The 19,782-nt window shown below is 40.3% G+C and overlaps 1 protein-coding gene across 5 annotated transcripts in view; it reads right to left on the minus strand.

Moving 5' to 3' along the window:
* The window catches only part of DGKI (diacylglycerol kinase iota), a gene marked incomplete at its 5' end in the record, with an annotated part of 450,496 nt that overhangs the window by 45,180 nt on the left and 385,534 nt on the right, over positions 1–19,782 (minus strand). For all 5 annotated transcript variants that reach the window (XM_079930955.1, XM_079930954.1, XM_079930953.1 and 2 more), the window contains one exon: positions 6,616–6,641. In XM_079930955.1, the coding sequence (XP_079787081.1) occupies positions 6,616–6,641 (26 nt within the window). The remainder of the gene's footprint in view (positions 1–6,615; positions 6,642–19,782) is intronic.

Consider the following 19,782-nt stretch of genomic DNA (forward strand, 5'->3'; position numbering starts at 1 on the left):
AATTCAGTAAAATTCAATACCTGTTGAATTTAACAAATTTGAATGAAGGGGAAAATCCTTAAAGGTCTATCCACGGAACAACCACACCACCAACACCATGACTACCTGCCAGTGACCTTCACAAGTAATGGTGACTTGTGGATGGCACTGACTTGGAGGTCAGGAACAAGGCAATACTGCTATCTCTATGTGTATTTGATATGATACCGAGTGTTCTAACTGGCACAGAAAGAATGAGAAAATGCTCATACAGAGCACAATGACTGGAAAAGATGAAACAGAATTCTCAGGAAAATACTTGCCTCACAAAAGGACCCTTTAGATAAAGTTTATGAATATAAAAGATTAGCAGGGATCTTGATTCAAGATTTTGAAACAAGATTCTAAGTCAATTGCCTTTTAATACGCCAACAATGTTCACTTAGAAAATATAATTTTAAAAATATAAAATATCACTAAAATGTTAATACTTAGGAATATATTTAACAAAAGATGGCCAAAACCTTCATGAAAAAAATTATAAAACTCTGTTGATAGGCATTTTAAAAGATTAATTAGTTAAAAAAAATTAAATGTAAAGAGATGTGGTTTGAGATGAAAAGACTCATTATCATAAAAATATCAATTCTCTTTATACTCATGTATAGATTCATGCAATTGCCATGAAAATTGCAACACAAAACTTGATAAGCTGATTCTAAAATTTGTATGAAGCAGCAAAAGTTCACATACAATCAAGACACTCTTGAGGAACAACAAATTTTAGGTATCTCCCAGATATCAAGATTTCTACCAAAGTTACAGCAATTAAAACAACATGGTATTGTACAGAAATAGACATATGGATAAATAAAACAGAAAAGGGAATCTGGAAACCCACAAATATGGAGAGACAGAACAGGCTTTGCAAGTCAGTGAAGGAAAGTCCCCGTTTGAAAAGATAAACCACAAACTGGAGAAAATTTGTAACACATACAGTCAACACAAAGTTTTTACCTAGAATACATTAAAATGTTTATGAATCACTGAGAAAAAACAACCCACTGGGGAAAAATGGGCAAAGGAAATGAAGAATTACATAGAAAAGTAAACACAAATGACCTACAAATATATGAAAAATGCTCAATCTGATATGTAATTATTTAATGCAAATTAAAATCACAAGATACCATTTGACATTCCCACCAAACTGGCTAAAAATTTTAATCAGTTAATATCAAGTGTTGGCAAAGGTGGATTATTAGGAACTCCTACTGCAGTTGGGAGTATAAATTAGAATGATCACTTTGGAAAACAGTTTGTCATTATGCGATCAATTAAATATGTGTATAACCTACCACCTAACTATGCCATTGCCAGGTTTAAACCCTAGAGAAATTCTTGCAAATGGACACCAGGAGGAGTTATGAAAAAGAATGTCCATAATATTGTTTGCAATAGCAAAAAGAACAAAAACAAACAAAGAAAGAAACCCTGGAGCCTACCTAAACATTCATCAGCAGAATTTGGATATATAAATTGTTATATATTCATACAACAGAACACTATACAACATGAAAACTTGATGAAATGAATATGATGCTCATCAACAAGGATAAATTACAAAAGCATTATTCTGTAACAAAGGAAGCAAATCACAGAAGAGTTTGCAAAATAATTCAATTTATAAAAGTTCAAAATAAGCAAAACTATATACACACATATATGGAATACAAATATAAAATATATATTTATACACACACATATATCCATAGGTGAAATATGCATACGTGTAGTAAAATGATGAAAAGAAACAAGGAAATTTTTAACAAAAAAGGCAGAATAGTAGCTATCCCCATAGGAGAGGGAAGAGAATGTAATCAGAAAGGCAATCACGAAGCTTCCAGATTACTACAAATATCTTATTGTTTAGACTGGGGGCTGGGTACACAGTAGTTCCTTTGGTTATAATTTAAACTGAGCAGATTAATTTTATACATTTTTATGAATATTTCTATTTCAGTAAATGTATATATACATATATATTTATACTAGAGAGAAATATGAATCTATGGTATTTGAGCCAGAGACAGCCACTGATGTATTAAAGAGCTTTAGGCCACTCTACAATGCATTTCCCTGCACAACCCACTGCAAAGTAAAACTGCCTCGAATCCTGACAGTGGTTCGTCCTTGGGGACTTACACTGGTGATCATGGCTGTTACAGTTTTTATCTCCAGATAGCCTCCACTCCCATTCTTGTTCATTGTGTTACTGTCGCAACAGAAGAACTACCATATAAAGTGAGAAAGAACCATTTTTACCAGCAACAGGTCTACGGGCTAGGACAGGAGAGGGATACCTGCTTCAGACATGCCAGGAGGAATCAGATTGTTGGCATTTCCTCTCAATTAATGTCTTTTACTTTGTAAGTGAACAGACATTGGTTGGAAGCTGACCCTCTGTCAGTGCCCCAGCACAGAGGCGTTCTGAGAGGCCGTAAAGCAAGCAAGCTAAGAGGACAAGACAGAGTCTGAGAGCTCAGAGCAGGCGAAGCAGCCTGGGAACCCACCAGACGTGGCTCCAGGGGCAATAGGCACTAAATGCAGAGGAAACCTGTAGGACAGGGCAATTCGTCACCATCAAGCTTCTCTTCTGACAAGGAGTAGGACTCTGGCTTCCAGCTGTAACATTAACGTTCCCCCTGGGACTTCGCATGGTGGGCTTCCCTGAAGCTTCAGTTTCACTCAGTTAGCTAATTATGAGAGAATGTGACATTGGTATTTACTTTTTCTACGGGGACAAATCATTCTCAGCAGGAGGGAGAAGTTGTTATTTTTGGTCTGTTTTGTTTTGTCATTAAAAGGAAATTACTCACACAGTAGTAAATAACCTCTTGTTCGAGGGAAATTTTTTTCTTTCTATAATTCTATCAATTCACCTGAATGCTGACAGTCACTTCTTTTGTTTTCTGGGGACACGGTGGGTAAATGATCAAGGGTGGAGTGTTAGAACTGGGTTTGAAAATTAACTCTACCACTAACTAGCTGTGTGATCTTCAGCAAGTTATGTAAGTACTGTGAGTTTCCCCCACCAAAAACTGAGGAGAACCAATTTACTGTGTAGTGTGCTTTGTTAAAGATGAAATGATGTAGCTGAAACACTTCAGCACAGTGTCTCTGCACAAGAAGCACTCAGTAAATTTTAGCCTTTATTCTTAATGACTCTGATACTCTATGATAAAAATAGAAACATTCTACATTTCACTTATGCCTTATGTCATCAATTTCCCATATCTAATGACCCCGTATCTAACCAGAAACTGTCCCTTTACTTTGTCACTGCAGGCTGAATTGTGTATTAACCATTTTACTCCTCCTCACCCAGATATAAAAAGGCTTCCAATAAAATTTAATATTTAATGATAATGTTGAAAGAAACATTTTTCACACCCCTTCGCCTCCCCAGCACATCTTTTAACTTGTCAAAGGCAGTATGTAATGCTGAGCAAACATCATCATAAACACATACTTCCTCATCCACTGCTGACATCAACAGCATTATGTTCAGGGTGCTTTTAACAAATTGGAAAGTGATTTCACAATTGAACTCATAACAATCCCATGAGGTAGGCTGGGTAGATACGAATAGCCTCACTTTACAGGTGAGGAAACTGAAACTAAGAGGGAAAATAACAAGGCCACGATATCCAAGCACATTTTCCATGAAAGGATAATCTGAGGGGATCGAGAAGGTCAGGGTTATTGGACTTTGGAAAATTAGATTTTCTCAAGAATGAAGTCTGTTCTGGGGATAGCCAACGTGACCAGTCAGAGAGAGAAATAGGATCGCTGGTGGAAAGCAAACAAAATAGAAAGGCAAGAGGCACAGAGCTTTCTTTTCCAATTTCACAATCCATTTGCCCAATGTGCCTCGAGTTTTCTACCCATAACTTGGAGAAAGCAAAAATGCTACTTCTTACCTCTCTTACAAGTACACTGCAATGTCATTATTGTATACAAACACAAGTTTGATGACATGATACTCAAGGTTTTATGCTAACCACAGCAAACATGAACACTTTAAAATGTATAAACATAAGAAAACACATTTTAAGTACTAAGAGAAAATCTTGGTGATAAAGAAAAGGAAAAGAATATTTTTCCAAGGATACATGGGCTAGAAGATATGAAAATTAGGTAAGATTAGGTCAGTCAGCATTATAATTTTACATTACATATTTGAATCATTTTTGGAAGTTGCAGAATCAACGTTTTGAAGCCATGAAAATGTAAAAGTCCTCTAATTTGGATAATGTTTCTTTAACTAATCACACACACCCACTTCTTAAAATAATCGATTCTGAAGTGCCGTTAATACTGAACAAGTCTTCCGGGTAGTTGTCACCGTTCACGACTCCCCAGGACATTGACACTGCTTGCTGATAGCCCATAACCCTTAAGAATTCCTAGCGGACTACAGAATTGTAATTCAGAAGCCCCATCCCCCTTTATTCTGGAATGGGAGATTAAGTTCTTACAGACAGGAAGGCAAATGCAAACAAAGGTCATTAAAGTCCAAGGACCTCTAAATATGCAATAAAAAACCTAGTCAATACCAACATCGATGAGCAAAATAGCATATAACAGTAGGTCATCATTAGGTGGGTGATGCCTAATTCTGACTTAAGAGGCCTGAACATAATTTCCCCCGTGATTTTTCATAGAACATGATACAACTTCATTCCAACACTGGGAGAGACTTTATGATACGGCAGCAGAACAGGCCTACTTAAAAACTCCACCTCTCTCTAGGTATTCAATTAATGAACATCTTTTGAATGTTTGCTATTTGTTAGATCTATATCAAAGAACTCACAGTCCAGCAGGGGAGACAGGTAAATCAAGCAACAAAGTTTTAAGTTAAATTCTAGAATGAAGAAAAATACGCGATGCAATGTTAAGTAGGGCAGAAAGCTCTCACGGATGATGAGATGATTAACCACGCCTCAAATGGTAAGTATAAATTGTCTATGGCAAAAAGAAGGAGTGACTTCTGTCAGAACAGCCTGGCTAAAAGCAGGGAAACATGATAAACGTGCTGAGTTTCAGAAGTTAGATGTAGTGCCGCATGGCTAGAGCACAAAGCATAGAGGCGAGGGGAAAGATGCCCAAAGAAGCAGTGAGCAGTAGAGGAAGATAAAGAGTCCATCACTTAGGACTTTCTAGTCCATGTTTAAGTTCAGTATTGGAAAGATGAATACAATTATTGGTCTATTGTAAAGATTTCATCCTACAGGCAATGGGAGTAGATGTTTACCATAATCAGTTTGGTGATATGTAGGTATACGGTGAAATAAAAGAAGGAATTCTAGAGGTGTGGCTATCAGTTAGAAGACAATTTTAAAAGTCCAAGTAAGATATGGAGTGGCCCTAAATGAAAGGAATGGGGATGGAAAAGAAAACAGAGGTAAAAGAAGTATAGAAAACAAGAGTTGATAGAATTTAGTGGCCAGGTAGCAATGGGAGGGTGAAGAGGAAAGCTTAAAACAGCTGTCTTTTTTTTTTCATTTTAAATTTGTTTGGCTAAATAGATAATGGTGCCTTAGCTGAATTAGGGACAGCATGAAGTGGAATGTCAGTGGTACTCTTAGAGTCCTGGCTTATCCCTCTTTTATAAAAGACTCATCGAATTTCACTTTGTATTGTAGTACGTATGTGTCATTTCACTGCCCCCTTCCCCAAAAGGGGACCCATCAAGCTCCTTGAGGGAAAAAGTTCTGTGTCACACACCACATTGTCCCTGCACATAGCTCCATATAGCATATTTGTATAACATGATTATATAACATAACTGACCCATTGTAAACACTTAATAAAACATTTCTGAGTGACTGATTGAATATATGTACAACCCCAAACCTTAGATGTGACAAAACTACACATTTTATCCTGTGAATAAAATAGCCATCTCTTAAAATGCAAATAACTCACCTCAACTACTACCAATTTCAGACTCATAACATTCTCTGCAAATCTCAGTGTCCACTCTGGAAGGGACTTTTGGAAATATCTACTACAAATCCCCACTTTAAAGGTGAAATCTGTGACTCAGAGAAGTTACATGACCAGCCAAAAGTCACACAGAGTACAGCTGACGCTTGAACAACACGAGTTTGAACTGGCAGGTCCACTTATATGAGGAATTTTTTTCAATAGTAAAAACTACAGCACTACAGGAACCGCCGTTGGCTGAATCTGCCAATATGGAGGAACTGCAGATATGAAGGGCCAACTCGAAGTTACACACAAATTTTTGACTGCATGGAGGGTGCCCCCAGCCCCTGCATTGTTCAAGGGTTAACTGTATCTGGAGATGGGACAGAAATCAGAATACGTTAAGCTTTGAAATATTGGTCAACCAAAATAGTTGTAACAGATTTGAAGATAATACAAGACATCAGATTTAGCTAGAATGCATTAAGTTTTTAAAAGCGCTTCATATTGTGCACTAAAAAACACAAGGCAAACATCTTAAAGACATTTTCTTAAATAATTCTTCCCTCTGACAATGAAATGCAAGGACCACAGCTCAACTTTTAGTTCTGAATTAGTATAAGTAAGACAGATTCTTACCGTGATCTTCTGAAGAGACTGGTGACCTAAAATGAGATAATAAGCATGATAAATCCTTTGTATGTGACACTGATAATTATAGGTACAACAATGATCAAGAATAAGCTCATAGAAATGACACCCCCAAAATTCAGTTAAATAGAAATTCAGTATAGTAGTAGATGGTGTAATTGATGTGTTGGTTGTATGGTATATTCCAATTAATAACTCCCAAAGCTTACCTGGATTGGTTGAGTGGTAGATGTTATTAAAATAGTCTATAGTCTATTAGCATGGTGATGTAAGACTGAAACAAACGTAAACTATCTGGATTTATCACACACAATAAAAGAACTCACAGAAATGTGGTGATGGATGAAATCCTGTGAGGTCACTAGTGCTGAAAGCCAGGCCTCCACAGAAAATACCAGGGATGTAAATAAGCACTAGATTAAGTGTCTGTACGTAAAAAAGAAATCTACTTGGACAATAAAAAATGAGACAGAAGAGAAATGGCATGTGCCCTTATCAATGTTGCTTTTCGCTTCCACTCACTGTGGAATTTAATGTTTCAGTGAGTATGATGTAGACCCTCTACGTGTTGGCCTTATGTCTCTAAACCTGTGAGAGTCAGGCAGGAGGGCAACCTTTGGGATCTCATAGAACTTCTACAAAGTGATAACTTCTGCATACCATTTGAGGCTCAGGTCTAATTACAATATTAAGATACCAACGGATGATCATATCAACCCCTTGCACAATAATGACCTTCTTTTCTTTCTCGGCTATTAATTGAGTTACTTTGAGCAATACAGACACAACTTTGTTGACGAATTCCCCTCAAGTTTGAAAGATACAGTCTTGACTACTGACTCATGCTTTTCTTGGGAGAAAGAGAGATGCATAATACTGCATTCAGAGGTGTTAGAATTTTGAAGGGAAAGGCAAGAAACCAGGAGGGAGGGGTCCTCTCCTCTAAATGATGGGCCTGCTGGAGTCCATAGCAGGGAGATGACCAAAGGCAAATGCATGAGTTTGGTAGTAAAGCTACCAAACTTTATATAACTGATATTTATATGTAGTCATAATATAACTAATATTTATGTGACATGATGACAAACGTTGGGGCAAGAATGATTCAGTGAGTGCATAGTGGTTGAAGGACAATTCTAGCTACTTTGGGATGCCTGATACCACTTTACTTCATCTACTGATCAGAAATATTTTTGTCCATTATGTGAACAAACAGTACAGTATAAAGACACAGGAATAATGGTGAGACAGCCTTGAACTTCCATTGGGTGGCAAAGTGAAATCATTTCAACCTTATAGGTCTCTTCAAGTAGACTTCTGTGTGTGAAAACTACAGAGTGTCCCCAGATCTGGTGGAGAGAAAACTGGCATCTGAGTGGTAGACACGGGAGCAGGGGGAGGGAACCTGACATCATAACTTAGGAGGGAACCTAAGTCATCACTGTGGTGTTGGCTGCTTGAGAAACGCTGCTGGGCCTCCTCAGGTGGAGCTGATCTATCCTCTCCCTGGAGTCCCCCTATTTCACACTTTCACACACCAGTCTTCCCACTAGGTTGTGAGCTTCTTGGAAACTAGGACCATGTCTTGTTTAGAACATAGTGGGTCCCTGATTAAAATGTATTAGATTGCATTAATTTCAGCACCACACACTAGAGTTCAGACTCAGACACACTCTGGAGCTCCTCAGAAATCACCATGTCACCATAAAACCACCTTTGAGTTTGCCAGCTCCTAGGTCAGCTGTGAGGGAAGGGTCTAGGGAATGACCTGAAGCTCCAAATTAGTGACAGCGTGGGCACTCTCAGAGCCAAAAGACATCCTGTGCCCCCTGCAACAGAGATGACCACCATCAAACAAAGGGGAGGAGGGAGCTGAACAGAGGTGAAATGAGATTGACATGTACACACGCTACTACATTTAAAATGGAGAACCAACAAGGACCTACTGTAGAGCACAGGTAACTCAATATTCTGTACTAACCTAAATGGGAAAAGAATTTGAAAAGAACAGATACATGTATAGGTATAAATGAATCACTTTGCTGTACACCTGAAACTAATACAACATTGTTTATCAGCTCTACTCCAATATAAAATAAAAATTAAAAACAAATTAGAGAATTTTTTAAGTTGCAGAGGGCATGAAAAAAGAGTCAGCAACAAGGAAACATCTTCACTCCTGGTGTTTTCTGATGGGAAGGAAGCAAAGCGTGTCTTGGATGTTTTGCAATTAATTTCTCACAGAGCTATAGGAATAAAGGAAAATCCATGCCAATGGACCCCTAAATGTCTCAGGTGGAAGGCCAGTGAGGGTTTTTGCTGCCTTTCTGTAAAAGCAAAGCACTAATATTAAATCTGAAAAATTCCAGATGGCTCCTTGAGAGCCCCAAGGGGATGCCTTCTGCGGTATGTCCAGGCAGTGGGGAAGAACTATTGATTTCAGACTGTTTTCTAAGGATTAGTCATGTTGAGTTTCTGTGTTGAATGTCTCCCACACGCCTGGGTTTGTGGAATTTTAAGACATATGGAGTATTTCAATCCTCACTCAGTATTTCACCTTTCACTGGAGCGAGTCACTAAATTATTCCACTGAGACATGCACATCATCCATTATTGCTGGAAATGGGCATAAAAAGTTTTCTGGAACTTAGCTCAGGAGAGAAGAAATATCATGAAATCAGCAGTATAAGTTATTTTTACAACAGAGAGGTTGAATCCCTGGAAGAGATAATGTTCCTTAACCTGACAACAAAGGAAGGAAAGAAAGCTCACTGCTTATTCCTCCCACTGCACCTGAAAGACTTGTGGCTTTGTCCCAGCCTGTTCATTTCTCCTCCACATACACTTTATCTTGGAGAACCTATCTGCTCTCACAATGCAGACTATTACTTCACTAGCGCTCAAATAGCTCCAGGATTTAGAGTTTTCCTCCTCACTTCTTTCCTCATCCCTAGTCTTTTATTATGGGCTACAGGATATTTATACTTGATTTTGCTTTGTTTTATTGGTTTCGGTATTGTTTTACATTTTTATTTACATTCATTCAAATTCAGCAAAGACAACGAAAACAAAAACTCAAGACCCGCCTTTAAAAATCTCTCTCCTATTTAATTGACCCCGAATAATTATTATTCAGATTTGAATCTTTCCCTTTATGTTGGTTCAAACCTGAATAATAATTATTACTTGAGACCCTTTTAAGTACCAGGCACCGTACCAAGTGATGTGGATCAAAAAAGAAACAAGATATCAATTTCAAGGAACTCATAATCTAGTGAACGAGGAAAATATGTAAACAAGTGATTACATTATAATGAAAAAATGCAATAATCAAAACGTGTATGAGTAAAGGGGTAGCACAGAACAGAGGGAGACCAATTCTCTTCCAAAAAAAAGTAAAAGGTGGCTTCATAAAGCAAGAACCATCTGAGCTGGGCTTTGAAGGATAAGTAGAAGCCTATTAAGTACGAAAAAAGAACTCCAGGTGGTGGCAACAGGCATATGAAATAGGGGTAGAGACAGGAAATTTCATAACACGTTATCAGATATACAAGCAACTCAGTGTTGCTCAAATATAAAGGAGTCATAAACATCAGGACTAAAGGCAGAGGAGGGAGGGGCATTTCATGTAGGAGCTGAGGGGCCAATTTGAAGTGCTTGTCATTTACCTTCTAAGCTACACAGAGCAAAGTTTTGAAGCAGAGAAGTCACACGTTCTCACCTGTGCTTTTGCTTGGGCAGCTGTAGCGAGCAGACTACAAAACAGCAAGAATAAAGGCAGAAGACAAGCTACAGACTAGTATCGCAAAACTGCCACGTTAGTATCTCCGCTCTTTTTCAATCCTTTTTGAAATCCATGGAAAATAACAAGGAGAATAAGAAACAGAAAAGGAAATATCATCTTTGGCTAAACTAGAAGATGTCCCTAAACTGAAATTATTATATATGAAGAAGAGCAGCTAAAGTATAGTAAAATTGGACCAAGTTTCAGGGAGACAGAGTGTTTCAATCTTAACTGAGGAGACATGAGCTACATCACGGACCACAAAACCTATGACAGAAAGCCATCCGCTCTGAGCCATTCAGGAGCAGAACCAAACCCTGGAGGAGAGAGCTGCTAAGAAAGAGTCTGAAGACAAAAGATTCAAAGTCAAGCTTCCGGAAACACACCAACCCACTATCCCTAATTATCCATCCAAACTAGCGGTTCCGAAAAGAACTCACCCAATACAAATATGGGTAATGAACAAAAAGGAACCATCATGACATTTACACAAAAATACCCAGAGAAGAGAGCAGGACAAGGATCTTCTGAAAAACAAAACTCAGGCTGAGAACATCCTAAAAAGATGATGGCACGAAGCAGTGGTGACGCAGTGGTTGGGAGTCCGCCTGCCGATGCAGGGGACACGGGTTCGTGCCCCGGTACGGGAAGATCCCACATGCCGCGGAGCGGCTGGGCCCGTGAGCCATGGCCGCTGAGTCTGTGCGTCCGGAGCCTGTGGTCCGCAACGGGAGAGGCCACGACAGTGAGAGGCCCGCGTACCGCAAAAAAAAAAAAAAAGTTAACAAATCTCCATGAAATGGATAAATGGAATAAGGAAAGGAAGGGAGGAAAGAAGAAAACAAGGGAAGGGAACAGAGTCTCTGTGAACAGAAACTTAAAGAAGAAACAAAATGGTCAAAAAAATAGCTAAAAGACGACAGCGGAGGCAAACAGCAAAGGTTTGCCCGGATCTCTGAACTATTAAGTTATAGAAAAAACCCACGGGCTTTCCCACAGTATCACCACTGCAGTGGGAGAAAAGGGATTAAGGGGAAGTGAATAACAATTAAAACTATATTAAGTAAGGATCCATTCATTTATTCATCCCTTCAAATATCTGCTTTGTGGAAGTGTTTTACTTTTTAACCACTTTGATTTACTTTTCTATCATCTTAATTGGAACACTTGCTAGTGAAAGTCCCCTTCCCAATGTTAACCCTGCTTAATTGAATATCCATACTTTTCTTTCCTTTTAAATGAAGGCAAGACTTCTCCAGCTAGGGTACACATGGGAACTTGAAAATAAGGGAAGCCTCAGGAAAATAAGACACCATTTTTAGATGGGGAATTATAAAATTTAACTGGTAAAATATTATTTTTATGCTGAAACAGGCACAGCCATATTATGGATCCCAAAGCAAAAGTTGCTTGAATTCTTAAAGCAATAAAGTTAAAAAAAAAAAACAAATTTGTGTTTGAGACAGTCAGCTTCAGGAATGTCTCCAAGGTCCCCAAGGGGATGAGTTCGTTCTTCTCTGTTCCCATGGAAAAGACAGAAAATATGAAATTATCCACTTAAATACAGCTATAACATCCTGGAATGAATTATTTTATAAGATTAAGGTACGCAGATATCGAGAATCTGAGGGAATGAGACGCAGAGTACACATCAGCTGCGGCTACTGTATTGGACAGCACTGCTTCTAGACCTTGTCATCACTGAGACACAAGGAACGTCTAAGAAACACAAAAACGGTTGTGTAGATTGCCTTCCATCAGCATGTTTCCCTTCAAAGCCTCTAATCTTTCCAGTAGATCAATCACAAGGCTGAAGGACACTGAAAACTGTGCCCAGTGTTCTACCAGCAATGTCGTAACAATAAGAGCACAAGAGTGTCCTAGTTAGGAGAGTGAAAGTCTTTAAGAAATACTGCACTACTTGCGATGTTTTACTGTTTTCAATCAATAAACCTAGAACGGAGATGATGGGCATCATGACTAGTTCAGCCTTTATGAGGTGGTGAAATGCTTTGCAATACATTTTAGATACGGGCATTTTCTTGGCAGCCTCCATGAAATCTCCAAGCTCTTCCTAACACAATACCTCCTTTAAAAAAAAATAATTTTTATTGGAGTATAGTTGCCTTACAATGTTGTGTTAGTTTCTGCTGTACAGCAAAGTGAATCAGCTATACGTATACGTATATCCCCTCTTTTTTGGATTTCCTTCACATTGAGGTCACCACAGAGCACTGAGTAAAGTTCCCTGAGCTCTACAGTAGGTTCTCATTTGTTATCTATTTTATACATAGGACCAATAGTGTATATATGTCAATCCCCATCTCCGAATTCATCCCACCCACCCCCTTTCCCCCCACCTTGGTGTCCATATATTTGTTCTCTACCTCTGTGTCTCTATTTCTGCTTTGCAAATAAGATCGCCTATACCATTTTTCTAGACTCCACATACATGCATTAATATACGATATTTGTTTTTCTCCTTCTGACTTACTTCACTCTGTATGACAGTCTCTAGGTCCACCCACATCTCTCTTTTTTTATTTGAGTAATACTGTCCTGACTCTACTTTTTTTAAGCCTCTATAAAATATTTTGCTTTTATTTTTTTCATCTCATGGCTTTAATTCAATAGCATCCATGGCTTTCCCACTTGGCCCTTCCTTGGACTATCTGTATAATTCCCTCCCTTGGACAGAGAGAGGTCAATAGACTATCCATTTTACATATTCTTTCCTAAAAATAGATTAGATGAATACTGGGGACCCACCTATATGGGTCTGTTACTTTTTGGAGAGAATCACCCACAAATGAGTGTTAATCTCCTTCCCCAGTGTCCCCAACACATATACCCTCCACTGAGATTTTCTAAACCACCTCCTGGTGGGGAGTTGGCAACCAAAGGGGCCACCACATAGAAGTGAGCTTGGAATAAAAATACAGGACAGGTGTAAGAGGCACCTGAATAGGCACAAAAGCAGAGATTCATATTCTGAAAATACTTAGCCACGGATTATTTCTATAAGACTGTGGATGGGGGAGGGAGCTCGGAGATATTCATACCAACACACAGGCCTGGTTGGAGGAACCAAGGCCCCTCATTTCCTGGTTACCATCATGCAATTAAAAGAGAAAACACAGGAGGAATGGCAGGGTGGTCTAGAAGCTGTGCTACCTCTAGACTCCACCTGGCACACTGCAAATAAACCATCCTTGGCTGCAAAGTCCTCGTGAACAAGGCTGTCCATGACCACACACTGAAAGCAACTCTCTCTACATATATTTCACCAATTTGTCTTGTCATGCCTAACATTCCTCTTTACCCTCTGTTTTTGTTTTTTTGTTTTTTTTTTGTGGTATGCAGGCCTCTCACTGTTGTGGCCTCTCCCGTTGCGGAGCACAGGCTCTGGACGCGCAGGCTCAGCGGCCATGGCTCACGGGCCCAGCCTCTCCGCAGCATGTGGGATCCTCCCGGACCGGGGCACGAACCCGTGTCCCCTGCATCGGCAGGCGGACTCTCAACCACTGCGCCACCAGGGAAGCCCTCTCCTCTAGTTTTGCAGATGAGGACCACATCCAAAACACTACTTTCTATAAGCACAGGGTGGATCATACAACCTACTCAGGAAGAGAAAGAGAAGCATCTGGTTTCTAGCTTTATATCAACTCTGAATGTTGTTTCCCTCTCTCCTCTGTCATTCTACTTTCACTTCTTCTTCCCTCTCCTGACCACAGCCCTGAAAGTTCCCTGGGCTCATCTCATCCACCTTTCTTACACTTTGGTGAAAGCCAGCATCTCTGTACACACAGCCTCCCATCATGTGCCGATGCACCTGCTCCTACTGAAGAAAATCAAGGACATTCAGGCCTGGGCAGAGTTCCCCAGGTTGGACTCTGTTTCCTGCCTGGACCATTATTTCTAGTTGTCTGTTAACAAACTCTTGAGTAATATCTCAAGTGGAAACTGATTTCCCAGCTGGACATCCCTTCCAGGCACATTTCAAGGGTCCACACACCACTGCTGAAAAAACACCATCTTTGTTTTGCATCTGTTTTACCTTGCACTGATGAAGCTACAGAAATTCAATTTATTTCCTGAAACTGTTGACGGACAAAGAACTTTCATTTAAGTCAAGCCAGCCAGGGGATGATTTAACATGGTCTCAAAGCATGGCTGTAGGTAATCACCTCTGGGCAACAGGCTTCTCCCTTGAGCTTCCCTCAAGGATATGCATTGCCTAAGGACTGCTATGCCCAACCTATGACATCATTTTGAGGGCTTGAGAGAGCAACAGCGAGATCACAGATCTAGCTGACATCTTCACCACCATCACTCCAGGCCCTAAGCATCTCTAACTGGATAAAATAGAACCAGAAATCCCTTAGCACTGAGAACCTCCATCAACTATACAATCCTCTCTGTTTGCTTTTCCTCCCTCTATTATGAATATTGCTATTAAGACGATGAACAAAGCACATACAGTAAGGGAGCAGGCGAGAATGAGAGCAAAAGAGATGAAAGGTACAGGAACCACACAAAGTGGCATTGAAATGAGAGAAAGACAAACACATTCTCTATTCAAGTGGTCACAGACCCATTCAGGGATTGCCAAACAGCCTCAAAGGTAACATTCACCACCAACAGAAGGGAGGGTTGTGGAAAGAGAGAGATGGGCATTTGTGTGGAGGTAGGGAAATAAGTTCCAGAACTCAAATAATAGAGGCTGCTTGGGGAGTTCTTCATTTGATGTAAATTTCCTCTAATTCTGTTCATATTCATAATGTCCTATTAAGACTCTCCTATCCAAATATGCACCCGATGATCCCAACGTGAGCTGTACTTGAAATATCCTTTTTAATAAGTTCCTGTGTTTAGTTATATTTGGTGTTTTGCAGACAGCACTGTTTTACCACTAGCCTGTATGATTCAGTTTCTTCTATACACCCTCCTTAATCAGTCTGCAGAGTGAGGAAGAAACTCCCAACGCCCTTTGAGCTTGAAATTTTACTGCCACCTACTATTCATCCCTAAGAACTGCAACCAAATGAGGGGAAGGAGTTTCTTTGAAATGCATGGTTAGAGGAGAAACGGACAAAAGTGGGCGTCGGCTACAAGAAGAAAGAGATTTTTAAAAAAGAGAGATGACCTGGAAGAACCTAATACAGACCAAGTTCATTAAACATGAAAAACTGACCATCACACTTTTTAGTATGTAAAATATGAACACTCCTGGGAAATATTTTAACCTTTTGAAGATGTAAAAGCAACAAAAAAATTGTGCATCAGACATTGTACAATCATGCAGAAAAGAAACAGATGTGATAGTTCATATTACAAATCGGTCTTTGCAATATAGTTGCCTGCCTAATTTCTAAAAAGGGATTAAAGGAATAGAAAAGGAATGTTATTCTAAAATCTGATCAAGGAAGATATACCTGCAGAGACCTGGTGGGGAGTATAATATCTTTTAGAAAGAGCTGCCGGCTTTAGGCTAATGACTCTGGGAGACCTGGCCAACAACTGCTGTTGAGACGCAATCCATCTGGAGTTTTGTAAGTGTGGACTTTTTTTTTTTTTAAGCATAAATTGAAACAGGAAGCTCTAAATTGTGAGGGCAAGTCACATGAGTGCTACGTTCAGTATTAACACAAGAAACTTATACAAAAGGCCATCTCACATATCACATGATTCAGGATAGGCAATATCTACCTTGTGGAACCAAGGCAACTGAGCAAGGGCTTACCCCCAGCTAATTATTTTTATGAAATGCAATACGGATTTTTGAATCCAGCATTGGAAAATGGAAGAAAAAACAGGCTGATGTGGGAGCTGCTTTGGCCCTTCTCCTGAAGATAACTATAATACAGTCCAGAAGTTTTCCTATCAAAATCTCCTCCTACCTAACCCACTTCTCAGAAGAGGGAATTCATGTTCAAAACACTGGCATGGGAAACAAAATCTAAAAAAAAGTCTCTCTCTGCCCAACTCTTGTGTGTCCAAGGAAGGTGCAGTTTCTAAGTGATATATTATAAACAACCCAAAACAGGAAAGGAGCTCTAAGAGAAAACGATAAATTGATGCAAATAAGTCATGGTACAAGAAGTGAAAACGGGCTCCACAGACTCTTTGAGAGCAACTCAGTTAATCCAATGTTTGAATATTAAGCACTCCTACATGCTTAGCTATAACATGTGGCGGATACTGAACTTAGAACATTCCCACTTAGAAATCTCCCACTTTCAAGGAGATTCCAAGGGGGCTATCGGGTGAGGCTACCATTAAAGAGAGCACTGGAGGAAGTCGTAAAGTAATGTCTGTTGTTGTAGTTGCTCTTATGCTTGGTGATCAGCTCAAGAGCTAGAAAAGTTCGGAAAAGGGCAAACGTGGTCCCCATTTCCCTGAATTCCAAGTAAGTAGCTTCTCTACATTGTAGAGCTATTCCTTACCCTGGTCTCTTCGGGATTGTGGGTTCAGAGGTCCCCAGAGGTTTCAGAGAGAAGTTCCACTCTGTACAACCTCCCATTTCCAAGAGTGATAAACGCACCCCCTTCACATCCCTGACCCCACACCTGAGCACACCAGGCGATAACTGGTCAGTATCTCTCCAACCTGAGACTCACAGGCAAATACTTTTGGAAGGATTTCAAAATTATCCTTCACCCTTTAAATCAGTTTAATGATTCACACTGAGACCGACACACTGAGAAAACAAGAGGTTTGGTGGGAGTTTGAGAAAAAAGCAAAAGGATGGACGGGTTATTTTGGAGGTGAGTGGTTAGAGAGGCTGTCAGGAGACAGCTGACACCTTGAAACAGACCTCCGAACACTGAATGCACTGGGCTCTGAGGAAGTGGGGTGAATGGGACGAGGAACAGAGGGCCAGGACACAGAGGCTCACTTGCTCTCCCCAGCGCTGTCTCACTGGTGTTCCCTGAAGGCCCGGTCCCCTCTGCAGAGGTAGGGAGGTGGGAAAGAGGGAGCCAGGAGTGAGCTGATTTCTCAGTGACCTTACGAGGAGATGAGGGCAGCCTCTGAGGGGTTAGTCCCAGGACCAGTGTTGGAGAGAGGACTGACATGCAGAAATACTTCATGTCACAGGCAGATGCACCAAAGTCATATTTAGGAGAAACTAGAGCCTCTTCTCTGATTGTTAGAGCGAGAATCCTGACGGGCACCCTTATAAAGTGGCAATCTGTGGGAAAGAGAAGTTGCCTCCCACCTTCCCTTCCATTGCCAAAACCTGCCATGGAAGCCCAGTGATGGGGCATGTGTCGAGGACCATGGTCCACAGGTGGGATCCTCTAGAAGTGACATGACAGGACACTTAGCTTTGCACATTTGCCCCCTTTTGGAAAGGAAGGGAAATCATGGTTGGAGCCCTCAGGAGCTGTGGGCGCTTTCCTGATGGCAGGGACATTGCAAGCATTCCCAGGGGATGGTTCTTGTCACCCTTGACTAAATTTTAATCCTGTTGTTTAACTGGGCCCTCAAGGAGAGACGTGGCATCGTTTTGTAGAACTAACATTCCCTGCATCTATGCCAACTTTTTCTAGCTTGAATCCCATCCAACATACGCTACATCCCTATTTTCCAAACTGATGAGATTTCAATGTCAAGTCCTCAAGGAAGATCCAGCCACTGTTTCAAGGAAGAGGGGACTGACGGCACAGAAATGGATTGTACTGTGACCCTGCGCCAGCACAGGGCTGCTCCCAGGGGACACGACAGAGGAATACGAGGGGCTCTCCTGTGTGTCCAAGCCTCCACTTGTAGCGCAGCCACCGAAAACAAAACAAAAGAATTCCCGTTCCTATATTGGCATAACAATATTCACTCTAACTTCCCCAGTGCAGAGGGAGATGGAGTTATTTTCCCCATTTTAGAATGGGGCTTAAGTGATTTTGTTACGAAAGACTCTTGTTACTTCTGACCTGCTTTCCTTAATGCCCTAAGGCAGAGCGTGTTGTTGGAAGGAAATAGAAATCTCTTCTGTTTTGTTTTTAAAGAAGACTCAATAATTTCCTAAGAGGCCCTTTCCACTGCTCTCTACCTATTAGGAAACTCAAGAAAAGTGCTTTTCTACACAAATTGTCCCCATACTTCCTAATGCTCTGGCTTTGCCTTGTCTCCTTTAGTTGGAAATCTGAGAATTCTGTTCCACCCACAAAATTTTGATGGTTTATGGTTCCCCACATACCAAGTTTCTTCCCCTCTATCCAAAGAACATCCAAAACCTCTTCAAGAACTAAACTTCACTAACACAACCAAAATAATCCAGAGATACATGGGAGACACGCTAACATCTCACTGCATAGGCTTCTAGAAACAATTTTTCCTCCCCCCTCCCCTCCCCCCACCACTGTGCTCATCAACAGGGCACCTACAACCGCTAACACCCACCAGAGTTACCTGCTCGCTTGTAAAATAGCAAGGGTTCCCTGAGTCAGGGATTCAGTGCATCTTTATTATTTTAATATATTAATTCCCTGGATCAAACTGAAGAGCAATTACAGAAAGAACAGAGCAAAATTTCTCATTAATTATTTTGCCCACGTAACGGGACATAGTATCATTATGTGCTTGGCTAGACAGGACAATGACTGGGGGTGAGTTACGGAAAAAAGAAGAAAGGAAGATACATGTCAGCTAAATGGCATTTTTCCAGCTTGAGCGATTAGCCAGGGAGAGCAAGATTTAGACTAGTCATGCAAGGGACCGTCTCTATCCTGAGAGCGCTGATTTCATCTCTAAGATATATTCCAGCAAAACCTGTTTCCACTAAGAGGATTAATTTTCTCCGTCTTATCTGATTGTGATGCTCGAAGGATATTTCCACAACCAAAATCACAGCCCAATAGTCTGTCTTCCTGTTGACAACCTGGAGCTTCGACAACAAGCGCAATTAACCAATTTTTTTTAGAGTCAGGCCATCACCTAACGTTCCAAGAAGAAACTGGGCAAAGGAAACAGCTGGAGACAAGAGAGGCATGAAGCTATTACTCCTATGTTCAGTCCAGAACTTCTGAGTTTTGGGAAGAGGTGAATTTCAGGGCTATCTTCTCGATAGGATGGTTCAGAATTATAGATTACACTAAAAAAGGTCAATGTTTCAGTTTAAAGTATTGTTAGGTGTTTTGAATATCCCTAAGTAACTTGCCAGGTTGTACAAACATCCTTAAATACACATTAGGTAGAGTGATGTGCAACTGTCATGGAGTACTGAATTATTTGAGAGGTATTTCTGGTGATATAACGATGAAAAGCAGATACCTGTTTATGGGCAAAAGTTGAAGAAAATAAGCATAGAGCCCTTAAAAAGCCTCTTTTTTTCTTAGTGGCTTGTGTTTTCATTAATTCTTTAAATATTCATC

The sequence above is a fragment of the Stenella coeruleoalba genome (assembly GCF_951394435.1).
Source record: "Stenella coeruleoalba genome assembly, chromosome: 9".
Lineage (NCBI taxonomy): Eukaryota > Metazoa > Chordata > Mammalia > Artiodactyla > Delphinidae > Stenella > Stenella coeruleoalba.